The 19,179-nt window shown below is 42.0% G+C and overlaps 1 protein-coding gene across 1 annotated transcript in view; it reads left to right on the forward strand.

Annotated features, from left to right (window-relative positions):
• LOC125236094 (E3 ubiquitin-protein ligase TRIM33) overlaps nt 1-15,896 on the forward strand; it is a 53,910-nt gene extending 38,014 nt beyond the window's left edge. The window contains exons 10-20 of the mRNA XM_048142789.1: nt 479-651; nt 3,263-3,280; nt 4,176-4,338; nt 5,336-5,440; nt 7,106-7,309; nt 8,144-8,292; nt 9,161-9,311; nt 11,552-11,717; nt 13,005-13,203; nt 13,880-14,011; nt 15,355-15,896. Of these exons, the coding sequence (XP_047998746.1) occupies nt 479-651; nt 3,263-3,280; nt 4,176-4,338; nt 5,336-5,440; nt 7,106-7,309; nt 8,144-8,292; nt 9,161-9,311; nt 11,552-11,717; nt 13,005-13,203; nt 13,880-14,011; nt 15,355-15,489 (1,595 nt within the window). The 3' untranslated portion in view covers nt 15,490-15,896. The remainder of the gene's footprint in view (nt 1-478; nt 652-3,262; nt 3,281-4,175; nt 4,339-5,335; nt 5,441-7,105; nt 7,310-8,143; nt 8,293-9,160; nt 9,312-11,551; nt 11,718-13,004; nt 13,204-13,879; nt 14,012-15,354) is intronic.
• Nucleotides 15,897-19,179: the final 3,283 nt, after the last annotated feature.

Raw genomic sequence — 19,179 nt, forward strand, 5'->3', positions numbered from 1 at the left:
TTCTCTGTTGGCCGCAAATATGAGCTGCGGTTGTTACACTGCGCAGTACGTCACCAAGCTCTCCACAAGCTCACTGAAACTGAAATCGGTTCGGTGCCGCCTCGGCCAGACTTTCAGATCGTTCGTGAAGTGAAACCGCACCGATTTAGGGCTGAATTAGACGCTATGCGAACTCGCATGCGATTTGAGGTGCATCACGGTCCGTTCCGGTCACAAACAACTTAGCGCATCAATCAAAAGCGCGCATCGATGTAATGAATTCGTATACGATTTCTTTACCGTCTAAGGGCCAGTCGCATCAACCACATTTGACAGACACATCATCGTCACGTACACCTGTCTATGGAATTTTCCATACAATAACATTGAACAAACGCTTTAATGGACGGGTTCGGTGCAACCGACCCTAAGCGGGCTCTCTCTCGATGTACATCGATAACGTTAATGCTCATACTGTATTATTATAATTTTTGCGTAGTCCTATCATCGATCGGCGCCATCGTGGTGGACGGTAAGGTGGACGGCGGCGGCGCGGCGGCGCAGGGCCCCTACCACCCGCCCGCGCCGCAGCCGCCAGCTGTCGCCCCCGCCCCCGCCCCCGCGCCCGCCGCCGTCAGCGCCGCGCTGCACCACGCCGCCGCCATGCAGCAGGTACCGCACCTCTTACACCGCATTCTCATGCAGCCCCAGTGGCCGGGACGACTGTGTGAACGCGATACTTCTCATGCCCCTGCCGTTGCCACTCGCGATACCCGACGCTCCCCAAAATGGCGGGGCGAGCGGCAGTGCGGTGTTTACATTCTGTTCCGTCGTTCAGTATTCTTCTAGCGCCTAGAAAAGATAATTAAGTGAACTTGCAGAGTTCGATCTATTCCGATGGATAGATATCATCCACCGTCTACGTTTATGACGAATTTTTTTTGTATCTTTTTAAATCGTCCACCTTTTTGCTGTGTACTTAACACAGCAAAACGGTATGTACAAGTTTCTAATGGGGTGGCGACACGCACGTGACACTGTTTGAGTTGCAGGCGTCCATAGGTTACGATGACCGCTTTACATCAGGCGGGCCGTATGCTTGTTTGCCACCGACGTAGTATAAAAAAAAATATCTTTCATAATTTCGAATCACGAATAGACACAATGCGGCCGCTATAATTACTCCACGTCCGCCGTTGCTAAAACTTTGAAACGATATAAGCGGCAGGGCAATATGTAAACACACCACTGCCCTCGATCCTGCTGCAGCAATATTTAGGGAATTATCGGCAGTACAAAGAACAACGGCAGGGGCGAAATGTAAACAAGGTATAAAACATTATTGCACAAATTAAGAGCATTAAACGACTCATCCCGCCCCTAATTAATGCCTTCATCTTACCTACCAATTAAGAGTCCGTTCACAAGAATTGGCTCGAATCAAAAGAATAAGAAAAAAAAATGCATTATGTTTTAACAGATCAACCGATGTAATAGAAACTTTGAACAATTACAACCTTACGACTGTATCACTCGATACAGGTCTCATAGAATCAAAAGTTTTGTTCATTGTATTCATTCCAACTCTCATGAATGGACCAATACTCACACCACACCACACTCTTGTTTTGTGCATAAATAATAATACAATACCCTCGTAAGACCCAATGTACATTACAATGTACATAGTATTGCAATCTAATTTGAACCTTCCATTAACTGATTGCATAAGTAGAATTTCCATTGTTACATTGATTTTTGTAACAAACGAAAATCTTACCAATTTATTCATAGAATTAGAATAAGATTCAAATTCGAAATGGGAAACTAACTATGGTGGGCCTTACGAGGATACGATATGGCCCTTGCATAAATTAACAAACACTTCCCTTTATTAATAACCCCCACAATTTATGTCTTATAATTTGACACCAGACATTCTCAGTAATAAATAAATATTATAAGACATTCTTACACAGATTGACTGAGGCCCACGGTAAGCTCAAGAAGGCTTGTGTTGTGGGTACTCAGACAACGATATATACAACGTGTTACACCATGCACTGAAAACCAGAAAACAGTTTGTTCAGAATCAAGAGTAGAATCGATTACGCTATATTTTAATGCAGGTTATTTTTTGTATTTAGTTTTCATTTTTTGCGTGCCAGGTCTAAAAGTTACAAAAGCAAAAGTTACTACTGTATCTCTGATAGAGGATTGCATACTTGGAAATGTTTTAATACTGGCTGTTCTTTTTATTAAAGATTGAATTTTTAAAATTTCGCTCTTCTGGCTCAGTGATAAGGTTCAATTTATCATGGCGAAAATACGACAGGTCAGTCCCTGTTACTACAAAGCGAATGTCAGTTACCAATGTCACTACCGTATTTCAGGCAATAAGGGCTGTTTTTCTTACAATTTGTAACAAACTATCGCCTTATCGACTTTTGTTCTAAACCCAGTTTGTATGACTGATAATTGATAAGATACCTAAAGCCTTATGCCTTTGCAATAAGGATTACGAATTGCCAGTAATCTGTTTGGACCACGATGATACACTAACACGGCACGCATACGTAATCAACGAACGTAGAGTTACTAATCAACTAGACTTACGAAAATAAAAGAAACAGCAATATCTTTGGAAATAATAGGCCGATTTAAGAATAAATTCTCTAGACTAACTCTAAATAATAAAAATCTGTTGGGGTGTCTGAGGTTTTCAGTGGTTGGTGTAACACGTTGTATAATATACAGAGTGGGGCCTGTAACAAAGGCGAAGAATTGAACTGTAGGCTATTCTCCTTATACTGATCAACATTTGTTCTGCTACTTTTAAAAATTATGAAGTCTTTAAATTTTTAATTTTTCATATAAAATAAATATTAGCTTCAATGTACGCCATTATTGTTGTCATTGAAGTTGTCTGTCACACTTTAGACTTAACAGAATTCGCAATACATTACCTCTTAGAAAAAACTTTCAAGGGTGATAAAAATCAAAATACAAGTTATTTTTAAAAGTCGCCGAACAAATGTTGATCAGTATAAGGAGAATAGCCTATAGTTCAATTCTTCGCCTTTGTTACAGGCCCCACTCTTATACACATAGATACCCCCCATACTTATATACATAGAAAACATCCATGATGAGTAATTTAATAAAAAATACATTTACGATTTTTTTTACGTATTCTAAAGCTAACCGAACTTCAATTAATCGTTTCTATTTTTCATTTAATCTATTATAATAAGAAATAATGAAAAAATGTTTCATGTCTCAGACATTGGCTCGGTACCAGGTCAGTTTCGGGTGTCTCTGCAGATCAACCTTATACTAAACGGTTGTAGAAACACCGCTAGTCGTCTCGGTGTTAGCTGTTAATGCATGTTTTAACAATGTTCTTGCCCAGAAAGCAATCGATAGTTAAAAAAAAAAGAAATATGTTTCTTCCTTTCAAGTTTATTAGCAAGATCCAGAAAAATATTGCTCAGCATGACTATTTAAAAAAAAAAACGCAGTCTATTATATATTAACCCCCTTATTCATAAACGTACTCTAAAGTTATCAAGCCGATAAAGTTCGTTTGTCCCTTTCTATCACACCAATACGTCAGACAAGGACAAACGAATTTTATCGGCTTGATAACTTAGAGTATGTTTATGAATAAGGGGGGTAGATGTTTATTATAGCCTTATTTGACCTTTTAACCGCCGTGAAACAATTTATTTCGCAAATTTAAACTTTGAAATATTTCACTAAAGTATCACAGGCGACGGCTGTTGAAAGGTTAAACGTGTATTTGCATGAACATTTTATGAAAAGTTAAATTGTTTCGTCTTAATTGCTGTTCGTTTTGGTTTTTGTTGTGAAATAGTGAATTTTTGAACAATCATAGTCTATGGTCTAACGCCCTTATTCATAAACGCACTCTAAAGTTATCAAGCCGATAAAGTTCGTTTGTCCCTTTCCGACGTATTGGTGTGATAGAAAAAGACAAACGAACTTTATCAGCTTCATAACTTTAGAGTACGTTTGTGAATGAATAAGCGTCGCGTCGGGCCAACTGTATGGGCAAAGCCCTTCTTTTTCCATACAGTTGGCCCGACGCGATATAATGGGAGGACCCTCTATAATACATATAATAGATCTCTGTATTAGCGGTATCTCTCTATATAATGGCATTTCCACAGCAGTCGTACGCGAACGCGGGTATGGGCGGCGTGGGCGGCTACATGTCGGCCCTGGCGTCGCTCCGCACCCGGCCGCACGGCGCGCACGCCGCGCACGCGCTGCAGCAACACACGCCGCTGCGGCACGCGCACGTCACGTCCACCACACACCCGCACCACCTGCACGGTCAGTATACACGCCGCACCCGGCCGCACGCCGCGCACGTCACGTCCACCACACACCCGCACCACCTGCACGGTCAGTATACACGCCGCACCCGGCCGCACGCCGCGCACGTCACGTCCACCACACACCCGCACCACCTGCACGGTCAGTATACACGCCGCACCCGGCCGCACGCCGCGCACGTCACGTCCACCACACACCCGCACCACCTGCACGGTCAGTATACACGCCGCACCCGGCCGCACGCCGCGCACGTCACGTCCACCACGCACCCGCACCACCTGCACGGTCAGTATACACGCCGCACCCGGCCGCACGGCGCGCACGTCACGTCCACCACACACCCGCACCACCTGCACGGTCAGTATACACGCCGCACCCGGCCGCACGCCGCGCACGTCACGTCCACCACACACCCGCACCACCTGCACGGTCAGTATACACGCCGCACCCGGCCGCACGCCGCGCACGTCACGTCCACCACACACCCGCACCACCTGCACGGTCAGTATACACGCCGCACCCGGCCGCACACGTCAGTGTGTACTGTTAAAATAAGGATATTGAACTGACCTTAAAGACTGATTTAAATGTCGTGCGAACAAGCATAAAATTTAGTTACATTTACATACAAAATAAATATCAGCACCGATGAAAAACCGCAATGATTTCGCACTGGAAGACTAGAGGCCCATTTTTCGAAGCTACAAGTTACAATTGACAAGTGGTTGTCAATGTCTAATATGACAAGTTGGAAAGAGACTTCCCTTGTAGCTTGTAACTTTCAGTTTTGAGAAATGGGCCCCGCTGGACTTCCAGCCCCGCTGGCAATATGCTGAGGTGAGGCCATTTCGTACACTTTATTGTTTTATGACAATGTGTAATTGTGTATTATTGCTTCCTAATAAATCATTATTCTATTCTATTCAATGTAATTGAAACTCGCATGCGCGTTCTCGCACATTGTAAATGAATGAAGAATTGAATTTGTATACAGGTATGAGCGAGCTGAATCTCCGCGGCCTGCTGAACCAGGGTTCTGGGCGCGGAGCGGCGCGGTCACCGCTGCAGCCACACCCCGCCATGCACCATTATCAGCAGAGTGAGTCGTAACTACCAACCTTTTATTACATTTCTAATGATACAGAATACATCAGTACAAATCTGTGTAACGTGTCCCCCACAAATCCTTTGATGTGCACAAAATGCCGCCATTCTAAATTTCTTAGGGCCAGTTGCATAAACCGTCTGTCAACGTTAAAGCGTTCGTTAAATTTTTAACCGCCTTCCAAATCTCAAAGGAAGGGGTTTTCAATTCGTCTGTTTTTTTTTAATGTTTGTTCCTCGATATCTCCGTCGTTACTGGACCGATTTTCAAATTTTTTTTCGATTGAATGTACAAATAAACGTATATCTATCTATCTATCTATCTATATGCATACAGATTGCTCCCATTTTTCTCAGAACCCAGTTCTGATCATGGGATCCTGGAGAAATCGAGGGAACTCCTCAAATCTGAAAGGCATACATATGGTGGTTTTTGTGTTTTTAAAGGAACAGCATGCATTTACGTACGGAACAGTGACATTTGGTGCAGTGGAACTCCTGATGATGGTCAGAATGGAACTCCTCAAATCTGAACGGCACACTTATAGTGACTTTGGTATTTTTATAAGAACAGCATGCACTTACGTCCAGAACAGTGACATTTGGTGCAGTGGAACTGCTGATGATGGTCAGAACGGAACTCCTCAAATCTGAACGGCACACTTATAGTGACTTTGGTATTTTTATAAGAACAGCATGCACTTACGTCCAGAACAGTGACATTTGGTGCAGTGGAACTGCCGATGAAGAATGAGCCGCCCCTGGTTAGAGTTCCGTTCTGATAATCATTCTCATCTGTAAGTACTTCAGAATCATCCAGATTTCAAAATTGGTTCAGAAATGACGGAGATATCGAATATCAAACATTAAAAAATATACAGACGAATTAATAACATAATCCAACATTTGAAAGTATTTATCACCAGAACCCCAAAGGAAGGCGGTTTTTTTTTCTTAAAAATTATATTGTATGGGAAGTTCTATAGACGCCTCCTGCGTAACGATGATGTAGTTGATGCAACTGGCCCTTACCTATATTAATAAACCAACGGTACGCAAGAACCGACATTGAGTACTAATGCGCCGCGTGTAGGTTGTGTACTTGTAGCTCGGCGAAAGAATCGCAGAGTGAGTTCAAGTATATGACACAATTACCGAAGGCTTATGGCGCCCCCGGCCATCTCTGAGGTAGAACTGGAACTAGTTCGACCTCTTAACTGAATCAAACCATGTGATTACGAGCTAGCGAAGAGATGATTTGCTTCTTTGAATATTGAATTTAATTTATATGCAGTATTTTAGTGTTTGTTTGTGCTCAAAAAGCTCTTTGTAATTTTTTTTTTAATTTAATCAAGTTTAATTTCTTGTACTCAAGAACAATGGATTTATATGAAGAAGCCGATATAGACTACTGGTCGCAGCGGCGCCGCCATTCATTGAAGGTTTTGTCTTATGATTTTTTTTCCTCTGTGTTTTCCTCTCAAATGTGATGAAAAATATTGTGTGTAACTCAGGAGGTAATGTAAACTCGCGTTTATAACTCTCTCCAGCCTGCGGCTGTCGCGAGTTATTAACACTCGTTGACAAAATCCCCCTCGCCTCCCTCGTCGCACAATATACTAGTAGGTCGTATGGTCAGTGGCGTTATTTTATTGTTCAGTAATGGGCGCGTACGCGAACAGCGCGTACGCGGCGGCGGCCGCGGCCGGCGGCGGCGGGCGGCGCTCGGGCGGGCCGCGCACGCCGTCGCCCGCGCCGCACGCGCCGCCGCACACGCCGCCCGCGCCGCCCGCACAGCTCGCCCTGTCCGCCATGCCCGCTCAACCTGCTAAATGGCACATACCGCAGCAGGGACTCGTTAATGGTCAGTGCCGAGATAACTACTCTTCAATACTAACAAGATTACACGTGAGACCAGTGTGCTTACCCGAATGCACAAACGCTCACGATAATATCTCTTTCGTAGCTGGGCCATTTTTTTTTAAGTTGCCCGCCTCCCTTTTTTTGTAACATGGGTATTTTTTCACAATTAATACCTTCTATCTGTGGTAACAGAATGAGAAAAAACGTTGAGGACACTTTTTTTCTCACATTAGAATTGAAAGAGCTCGGGATTCTGAGTGGAAACCACATAAAAATTTCCAAATAATAAAAAAGTGGGGTGGACAACTTTAAAAAAAATGGTTCAGCTATCATCTATCTCTTTCGCTCGACAGAACCAGACTAGAGCGTTACAGAAATGCCATTCGGCTACGGAGCCTGGTCTGAAACATACTTCACCTTTCTCACGCCGCACCGCGCGGGCTCACTAACTCGATTAGTATTGTAGCTAGAAACCTACTGCCATCTAGTAACAGGTGCCAAAAACACAGGCACAGCAGCATGTTACATATAGCAAATATTCCTAGATAAACTAAAGTATAATTTGGAACTAAGAGATTTGAGAAAACTAAGAGGGGTGAATCCACGTAAAAGTAGCGTGAGTCACTTCATTGCGTGTTTATTTGAACTACAGAACTACAGAAAGTAACACTTATTTAAAGATAGATTATCACTTGAAATTGCGTCGTAAATAATTGTAACATGCCAGAAAATCATGACTCATGTTACTCTTGCCGCTGATTGGCCCTGAGAGTGTATGTTGTTACTGGAAATAAATTAAAATGAAAATAATTCTAAATAAAACATGTTCTTTTAGGTGGATTCGACATGTCGTCCATGTCTCACGGCGCAGGCTCGCCGGCCGGCGCGGGCGCAGACTTCAAGATCACGCTCGGGCGCGCGCGTGCCGCCCCGCCCTCCGCCGTCACCTCCACCAACCCCAAAACACCGAGCCCGAGTCTCAACGTGAGTCTGTTTTACTTAGGGCCGGTTGCACGAAACCGTCTGTCACCGTTAAAGCGTTCGTTAAATTTTATAGTATGGGAAGTTCCATAGACGTCTGCTGCGTGACGATGATGTGTCTGTCAAATGTGGTTGATGCAACTGGCCCTTAGTTGTCAATTTATTAAGATTCTGTCACGGTCGACATGTAATGTGGGAGTAGTGTGAGGGTAACACAAGTTACTGTCGATCATCATCCTCCTTGCGTTTTCCCGGCATTTGCCACGGCTCATGGGAGCCTGGGTTCCTCTTTGACAACTAATCCTAAGATTTGGCGTAGGCACTAGTTTTTACGAAAGCACCTTATTGGAATTAGTCCGGTTTCGTCACGATGTTTTCCTTCACCTAAAAAGCGACTGGCAAATATCAGATGACATTTCGTGACATAAATTCCTAAAAACTCATTGGTGCGAACAGGGGTTCGAACCCGCGACCTCCGGAACGAAAGTCTCACGTACTTACCGCTAGGCTACCAGCGGAGCTTCCTTACACAAGTTACTGTCAATAGAGGCCAAATGTTCACTGTCCCCATATGGGTCACAGGTGGTTTAAATGCCCCACTGTCATCTCCACCAACTCCAAAACTGCTAGCTCCAGTCTCAACGTGAGTTTGTCAAATTCTAGTTTATCTTTCGCACAGGAAATCACGTGGCCAAAATCCAGGGCCAGATAAGGCTTCCCAAAAACGCACGACGATTGGTGACAATTATATTTTGTTAATTTTTTTTTATAGCCTATAGAGTGTCCCACTGCTGGGAAAAGGCTTCCCCCCTAAATTTCCAATTTGTTACATTAACTACATTTAATTTATGTTTTACTGTATTTTGCACAGGGTGGCGCCGGCGTCGAACTAGACAAAGTATGCGCGGAATCCGTACAAGACTTGATGGCTACCATCGCCAAACTGGACTCCAACGGTGTCCAAGTTCTGCCTGAGCAACCGCGCGCTGAGCCCGCCGTGCATTCCTCCACGGACACTGCCGGTAAGAGTTAACAATCCAACATGACCCTACGTCTATCTAAATTATCTTGTAAGGACAAGCTGGCCGCACTGGCAGGATCGCCATGTAAGAAGGAGCGTTGAGAGAAACAATTTGTTACTTGAACTTATGCTTTATTACTGAAGTATGAACCTTAAGTTTCGGAATATATAGGTGTCGCTTTCCGTCAAGGTCCATGATGCCTTGGAAGTCGCAAGGGATCGAATGGTCTGGAAATCTGTCGATCGGAGTCAAAGTGATCCACGAAGGAGGTCACGATATACAGGGTGTATTTTGATAGCGGGTCAGTAAGGGCAGCTATGAGATCCCGTAGTTCTACGTGAAAATTGTCTAAGGGGGAGTATTGATACTAAATAGGAATGGAATCGATTAGGATAAAAAAAACACCATGCAAAAAAAAAATATAAAAATTGTATAGGAAAAGTTTTTCGCGATTTGTGACTTTTCTAACAGAAAAATTTTTTTTGGTCCCATACAAGCTTTTGATCCTTAATAGGAATGGGATTGATTGGCGTCAAAAAAAAGTTAGTCAAAAATGCCCTTTTTCTCGCACCCTGTATGCTTTTTCCAAAATCTGTAAATGGTATTTTTCATCAATTTGAAATCGATGGATGGTCCCCTTAGACCATTTTCACGTAGGATTACGGGATCTCATAGCTGCCCTAACTGACCCGCTATCAAAATTCACCCTGTATAGGTAGATTACGTGAAGGTGTGCACACTACAATCTAAATCTTCGTTTCGTGATAGCCAGCCGCTGCCTTACCCATCTCAAACTCTCTAGTGTATGTCATTTTTGAAAGGCTCTTGCCGCGGGACATTGACGAAGAACTTACAAGCTGTTTCTATCCGGCGGAGAGGGTTCTTATATTCCTATTTTGAATTAAACAAAGGTGTGGCCGATGCTATAAAAAATTGCACCATTCGAGGTATTGAAATGGCCAATATTTTACAAGTTTATTAATAGTATTTTATGCAACAGGCGTTTAAAGGAGGTCAAAAAAGACGAGTGGCGTGGGTAACAATTTGAGGCGAAGCCGAAAATTGTTATTGAAACGCCACGAGTATTTTTGACTCAGTTAAACACCGTTGCATACAATACTTTTTCTACGACCATGCACTTAGTTTTTAATAGTTTTTTTGAATAACTTTCGTGAAATTCACACTGTTTCCTGTATCCTGACGCAAAGGTTTGCATTGTCAGTTCGACTGCCCAAAGCCTTCCCGCGCACGCGCGCAGTGTCGTTATAAGTCGTTGCCCATGGCAACCATGTTACAGAGCCAAACAATGCGTTTTCAGTTTTTTCGATACTGCGCGCATGCGCGGAAAGCCGGCGGAGGCTGGCTTTGGGGAATAGACCTTTATTTAGGGTTTTAAAGATCTGTGCACAACCCTGTAAATGACGAATAACAGTTCGGGAGTAGAAAAAAATCTTTACATATTCCATTACACAAATAATGAGAGTTTTGAATGATTCACGGTTATTTTCATTAGACTTATATTGACCGGGATATAGACCGTGATTACCTTTTTGATTTTTGTCGAGCTCCCGATATTTCGACGCAGTTGCATGCATCATGATCACGGAAAACTGACGAAGGCGGGTGGATGTTAAAGTTGTATAGACAGCGCGCGATCTACCCTCCTTCGCGCGCGTCGGCTGCGTTCACTTTCAGCGTTACCACTGGTCGCGTTCACACTCGATGGTCTGTCCAAACACACTATACTCACAGTGTCACTACGTTTGTTCAATTCTGACTTCACCGGTTTTTTACACAAACAAATCACTGGATTCCATACATTAGATAGTTTGAAGCCATCCTCACGATTGAAATTTAAAAAGAAAAGGTAATCACGGTCTATATCCCGGTCAATATAAGTCTCACAAATAATGACTTTGTAAATAAATATAAACGAAAACGAAACTAATTTATTTCACCACAAAACATTTTGGTATATTTATTGAAATTAAAAATTGATCCTATGATCATAACATAATATAACAGTCATAACACTGGTCGATCGATTCACTGTTTAAGTGTAATAGAGTGATCGTAAATAACTGGTTAAAAGTTATTTGTTTTTCTGTCGGCCCTTACTTTGAGAACCCCTTGAGCTGCACGTGTTACTTTGAGAGTGACACGCCGTTTGTTTACGTTTATTTCGTTCAATTCGTAATGTGATTATAGGTGGAGAAACACTAATAAGCGTCACGTTTCAGGCGGCACAGTAGCGCCGACGGCAGCGGCGCCCGCCGCCACCAGCGGCGACCCCAACGAGGACTGGTGCGCCGTGTGCATGGACGGCGGCGAGCTCATGTGCTGCGACAAGTGCCCCAAGGTGTTCCACCAGTACTGCCACATACCCACCATCGAGAAATTGCCCGAGTGAGTCTATGTCCTACTCTCTAATTGTCACACCATACTAATGACGGCACACAGAGGCTTTGATCACCACAAAGCGTTTCCACAGATCCACAGCTTCTGATCACTGTTTCATTTTACAGCAACCAACGACATATTGAGTTTTGTCTGCGAGTCTGTGTAGAAGTATACAAAAACAAATAAGGGAGACTAACACACTAAGGCATGCATTTGGCAAACTGAAAATAGTGCTAGGTTTCTTAGAGGAGAACCATCTCCTCTGGTGACTACGGGGTTGCTATAGTAAAGGACCAAATAGCTGCAAAAAATGTCTACAGCGAGACCATTTCTATGTAATTGTAATGTTTTTAATGACGTTTCCCATGTTTGTTTGATCAGTTTGATGCATGTGCCGTAGTCACCGGTGGCCGTACTAAATAGTCTGCAAGAGTTTCACTTAAACTACCGTGCAGACACAGGTGCGTCAGTTTGAAGTTAGACGGCGCACAGAACTCGACGCTAAGCGCGATGAGCTAAAGACCACCTGTGGCTATAACTTACAATTATGGCTGAGGGATACTGACCTACCGCGAATGTGACCGCACATTCGTATCAAAAATTGGCTACGTCAGTCACCTGAGAGCACACCAGGCGACGCTCTCAATCGTAAAACGCAGTCGCCGTAGCCGAAAACGGCTAGGAGGAGATGATGATGGTTGTCGACTTGACCACCATGTCCAGTGTAAATAACTTCTTAAGATCAAAAAGTTTGGTGCTATTAAGTAAATGCATTTAACGTACACCTGCATATTAAAATTAAAAATAACCAAAAGTAGTACGCACACACACACACACACACCTGTGTACACATACACACTCACACACACACACACACAGCGCAGAATCACGTTTTTTTTATAAATATTGTTCTCGCCTTACATATACCTCTGTAGTGATCACTCTCTCAAGTCTCAGGGACCAGTTTGAAAACCAGCGCCAGGCTACCAGGTAGCCTAGCACATGCTGAAACTGGAACCCATTTGCCATTGCTCGCTCAGGTTTTTATTTAATTTTACTTTTAGTTTTTAGTATTATTTTATGTTATAGTTGCCTGCAATTTATTTTAAATAATAGTATTGTAGTAGTTATTAATATTGTATTCTATACTGTTTTTGGCAAATAAAACGATTCTTATTCTTATTCTTATTCTTTATCTATAAGTTCTCGTAACAAGTATCAGCTTTTATCTACAGTCATTTAAGAATTACAAGCTACAAATAAATAAATAGTTTTTCACATGTTTGTTTACAGCGAGACTGAGACGTGGCAATGCCTCCTCTGCGTGAACTTCGCCGAACTGCCCGAAGAGCCGCGCGCCCCCGGCGAAACCATATCGCCGCGAGAGCAGAAACTCATGGAGCGAGTCACGCTCGAGTTGTACTGCCAGTACGAGTCCAGCCTGCCCTTCCGCGAGCCCGTGCCGCAGCACAACCACGAGTACCACAGCAAGGTAACACACCCGCGACAACCATGCACCTGCGATAGAAGCTCAAGCTAATATTTTGAATTACGCAAAGATTTTGAAAGTTTGTTTCAGGTAGTGTCAATAAATAACAAATAAAATCGATCTATTCTAACTATAACATTAAAGACATGGGCACGTATGTTATAGCATACGCGTAGTCATTTGTTTCCTTTGGTCTATGACAGATGACGTTACTAGCCGTAAATTTAAATGACACATAAAATCATGTTACTTTAGAAATAACTTTATTTATTATTTATTTATTTATTTAATCTTTATTGTACACAAAGAAAGAAAAACTTATTCCAAAAGGCGGACTTAATGCCAGACAGCATTCTCTACCAGTGAACCTTTAGGCAAAGCAGAGATATTGTGGGCGGTGATATTACTAAAACTTTACATAGTTACCTACATAAGAAGTTACATAATAAATATACATAAACCTAAATATATATTTCCAAAAATACATACATACTTCATTCTACCAGCAAAGAAAGAACGTACAGATACTTCACGTTAATTGGATGTCCTAAGACATGTGATTATTGATATTCCAATTTTTTGAAGATTATTGTAGGCAATGGGCATATATTATTCTCTAGCCGCTCACACTCGGCTTTTGTTGTTAATCCTTACAATTTTGTCCTATTTTTTCTTTCAGATCTCTCGGCCGATGTGCCTGGACATGATCAGAATGAAGTTACAGCCGCGGTCGCCGACGCGCTACGCGCATGTGGCGCACTTCGTGGCGGACGTGCGGCTCATGTTCCGCAACGCGCGCCTCTACAACCCGGTAACTAGCGTGTTATTAGCCTGCACCACACGGAGCGAGGCAAACATCCAACGTTGATGTGCCTCGGACGGCATGTCTATGTATCTTGCCTCGGACGAGGCATTTCTTTCTTAGTCGCGCTAGAGCGTTGCCTCGTGCCTCACTCCATGTGGACAAGTTGCCTGATCTGCCGGCCGATGTGTCTCGTGAACAAAATATAGTTGCATCCCGATAACTAGCGCTCGCAGAGGAGGCACGCTGCGAGGCAAATGTCCAACAATGATGTGCCTCGGATGAGGCATGTCCAGGTATCTTGCTTCGGGCGAGGCATCTGTGCGTTAGTCGTTTGATGCGACAAGAAGTTAGTGATTAGTCAACTCGTTGCCTCGCGGTTTATACCGATATGCAAAGTCGGATATTAACAAATAACATCGTCGTTGTGACTTTTCGAGATAATTATGTGTGTAAGATAATTTGTTCGTTCAATAAAATTAAAAAATAAAAATAAAATAACATCGTTAGATGATAATCCATTGTCTCGCGTTGAGCCTCCTTCTGTGTGAACCTGTTGGTAGATCGGACAATCCTGTATGTATTATTATTTATTTTATTATGATACGGCTACACACATCACGATAACTCTGCAGCATTTCAGTGTGGCCATGCACGCATGCCGAAGACGAAGTTTTATCATGATAATCGCAATGTGTGTAGCTATAGCATTATTAGCCTGGTCCACACAGAGCGAGGCAAACGTCCAACGTATGTCAGAATTTATTTACTCCGTTTGTTTCTCTAAATGTGAGACCTAATTAATTATTTTCTGTGCTGCACTGCACTGAAAAATGTTTTCCCAAGATCAAATATTTCAATCACTCCAGCTCTGGCAGATAACTACTACACTTACAGATAGTGCGATAGGGACGGCCTGATGTTTTTGACCATACTTGCCTTCCAGATGATCAATTCATTGTCAGGTTTCTTTTCCCGAAAGTTCTGTTTGATGAGAACTTTACATGGGACTCCTAAGGTTGAAATTGTAAATTGGCGCGTATGGTAATTATAGAAAAAACTAAAGGATAGGTGCACCGAATCGTCTGCCATCGTAAATGTATTCGTAAAATTTTATTTTAGTAATTTCATACCTCTAAGCTAAATACCACTAAAATACCAAGGCAGATCAAGAGACTACCATACGAAAGTAGACTGGGAGCACTGAAGTTGACTACACTCAAGGAAAGAAGAGATAGAGGTGATCTTATTGAAGTGTATAAAATCCTGAATGGACTATGACCTCGAGGACTTCAAATCTGTACTTAAAAGAGACACACATTAAGTTATTAACCTCGTTTATTTGTCAACAGCCGGAATCACAGATCCACAAGGACGCCATCCGCTTGGAGCAGTTCTTCGACATATCTCTCGAGAAGTGGCTCCCTACGTACGCGTACTGGAGCGGCGAGGGCTCCCCGCCCGCCAAGCGCGCGCGGACCGACTGACCCGCGCCCGCCGCCGCGCCCGCGCCCGCGCCCGCCGCCGCCTGTGCGCCGCTGTACGCGCTGCTGGCCGCCGCGCGCGCGCCGGACCCTTACCTACCACACTAAATGCTGGACACCTACACTAGAGGTGGAAAATTAAAACTTTCATTCTTAAAAATGTGCCAGGACTGACTAACCCGCGCCACTATACGCGGATTTAATGGCTCCGACTCCCGGCGCGAGCGCCGGACTCTTACCTACTATAAAATTATGGAAAATCAGCGATGTTTTTGCCGCTTTTCACATAATAGATGGACATGTCATAATCATATAGCAATTATTAAGCACGTTTTATGGCCTAGTAGTACGTTGCTTCTGGAAAGTTATGTATGAAAATATTGGCATAATTAATGGAAGATTTTTTTTGGTTGGGATATGTACATTATAGGCCGAAGTTATTTTTTATCAATCCTCCCCATCTCTCCCCCCTCTGCGTCACCCCTCTTTCCCCCCTTTTCGGTACTTTAAGGGAGGGTAGAGAGGTGACGCAGAGGGGGGGCGAGAGCAGCAAAGGACCAACTGGGGCGAGGCTAGAACCAAAGTTGATGAAAAATAACTTCAGTCTATAACGTACATATTTCAATTAAAAAAAACCTTCCATTAATTATGCCGTAATTTTAGCTAATTTCCCCCTACTATAGGTAGACCACAACGATTGGTGAAAAATCGGAAACTTCTTAGACGCTTTTCATAAGCGACAACTTATTAATTACCGTAGAATATCAATACATAATTACATAAGCTATTAAATGTGGTAGGAGTACACTGCCCGAGTTGATTCGCTAACCTTTCAAAAGCCTTGCAAATAAAGAGTACAAATTAAAAAGTGACAACACTAGATTCGTCCCTTTCATATCAATATGTGCAATGAAACGAAGACACTACAATACTACAATGTTGCCACTGTTTAATTTCTACTTTTTTTGGCATAATACTAGAAAATTGGAGACAAGTAGAGTGGCCGGGTGGTCTAGTGGTTAAAACGTTAACCGCCTAAGTGTGGATTCGATTCCCGCCTCGACCGTAGGCGTCGAATTCACCAACGACGACTTAGAAAAGAACACTAAAAATCAATTAATTCAGAATTGAAAAAAAATCTAATGTTAAACTAAACTTGCTAAGAAATAAACGTTAAATATAAAATATCCATAAATGTCAAGTTTATAAAACAATGACTATGATAATCGTGAATTGTGACGATGAAAAAAACTGTTTTGAGACGAAACTAATAAATGATAAATTCACGCCAAATATTTACAGTATTTTTGGAAATATCACAATAATACTAGGACTATCATCGAAACAGTTTAACCTTTTTATATTTATAAAATACTTAAATATGACCGAAGTTAATGAATCTAAGCTATCTATTGATATATCTAGGGAAACATAGTAGCGTAAGAGATATATGTTAATGTTACCCCGAATGTACGCTTGTAAACATTTACGTAAATTGGAACGGTAATATTTCTTCAATGTTCTTCTACAGCTAGCAACTACCACACCTCGGACACTGGCGATCAATATATGAAAGAGGCGCGTTCCTAGCACACAGTCTAAGCTCGTGTAGGTAAAGGCGTACTATGCTTGTATGAGTGAAATATGACAGGTTGACTATTCGCGTTTTTGACAGGCGGTAACTGTGAGGTAACCGAGAGGGGGTGGGCGGCACTTTCAGCGGGGAGCGAGAGTGGCCATACTGTACGATAGTACTCTTTATTATACTGTGGTACTACGCAGTTATAGTTAGAATGAAATAGTAATATCTATCTGCGTCTCTTTCTGTCTCAAAATATATGTCTAATGTCTAGGAATAGAAGACATGGGACATATTTGTATGTAATTTTTGTATATCCATATTGTTGATGGTGAGGAAATTTCGCTCTGTTGATTATCAATTTGAAGCTTATGACAAAGATATAAGAATGTTCCTGCTTACGCAAAAAAAGTTTACAAGTGTATAGACGGCCTTAGTGAACTTAGTTGACTAAATTACATGTCAGTGGCGCGCCTCTTGCAAATTACACTTAACCTGTGTTTGATATGGAGCCTAACATGTGGCGTTGGACTTTAAAAATGTATGTCAAAGTTAAATATTAAATCACAATTTTTTGACAGAAACTGTAAGAGAATGTCAAGGAACGGGCGACAAGGTATCAGCAAAAATGCATAAATTTACGTGTGTTTACTGTCACGGTTAAAATTTTAATGCAAATACAAAAATTCTTATGATTAATTACAGCTAGGTTATGTGGGAGATTTTCATGCGTATGCAAAATGACGTTCTACTTTTAGACAAAGTCCAGATGCATTAGTTGCATTAAGATGTTGTTTTGGGTCAGATTGCATGTGCATAGTTGCAAAAATGTACATCTTTGTACAGAAACAGACGACGAGCTGACCTGTAGGTTATTGCTGCAAGTTTTGAGCAAGAAAGAGATGCAGATATTACCACTCACTCTTACCCATAGTACGTCTCGAAACTTGCAGTTGTAAATTCAGTTTTAAAAGCACACAGTTGTCACCGAAGATTATTTTGGCAAGAAAATAATCTTCGTAAAAATGTATGTGATTTGACATTGATAGCAACAGGGTTAGCACATGATTGTCGAGAGAGTATGTCGCCGCGAGATAGACTACCCGTCCTTATGTCATTAATACAGTTAGAAGAAGACGTGTCATCTATCTCGCGGCAATCATGTGCTAGGCCTAATGTGGGAGTAGATAATTAATGTGGCACCATAAAATGTTGGTTCCCAAAATGTTTGTACATTTGGATCACGTCTTCGATTTTCATAAAATTGGTAAGCTGATAGAGTCCAGGGGCCCATTTCTCGAAAGGTACAAGCCTTGTATTACAAGTGCGCGAACTGTCAAACCGTATAGGTTGTCATGGAAACACACTTGTAATACAAGGCTTGTACCTTTCGAGAAACGGGCCACATGACGCTGAGCAAGATCCACTAGGTTTCCCAAAATGTCTCAGGTAGTTTGTAAACCTTCCTTTTTTGTTACCAGATTTCTATACATCTTCGGTAACAAAAAAGGAAAGGCGTTTAAAAATAGATCACAATAATTGTGATTTAAACTTTACGTTGTGACAAAGTTACGTTGTAATGTTTTTTTATCCTCAAATTGACTTATGTACAATTTTTCATCAATTCACAATATTTTTATAGAAAATGGCGCGCCAGAAATTCCGTTACTTTCCCCTTGTGGGCTGTTCTGTACATAGCGTTAGCGTAGTTCATGTCTTTATATATTTATATAATGAATACTTTATATCATACACGAAGGAATATTGAAGCCATTGCGTCGATATTCAAATGATACAAATGATATTTATACGTATACATAGTGACTTTGAAGGTCATAGTGAACAGCTTTTATGATAGGAACAATGCTGAAATAGCAAAATAAAATTTGCACGTCAGGCGAAATGTATGAATCAGTCAAATTTTTTTCGCGTTTTGAGCATTGGTCTCATAATAAAAGTTGTTCGCCTTTCTTGACCTCAAAAGTCACTATGCAAAGTATGACTGATCCTTTTTATTTCAACTTGTATATGTGTCTGTACAACGCCATCTACTGGCGCATACATTGTGCACTACTTTAGAGTAAACGGCCATAAAGAATGCAGATCGGTTTTTC

This window comes from Leguminivora glycinivorella, chromosome 18 (genome assembly GCF_023078275.1).
Source record: "Leguminivora glycinivorella isolate SPB_JAAS2020 chromosome 18, LegGlyc_1.1, whole genome shotgun sequence".
Lineage (NCBI taxonomy): Eukaryota > Metazoa > Arthropoda > Insecta > Lepidoptera > Tortricidae > Leguminivora > Leguminivora glycinivorella.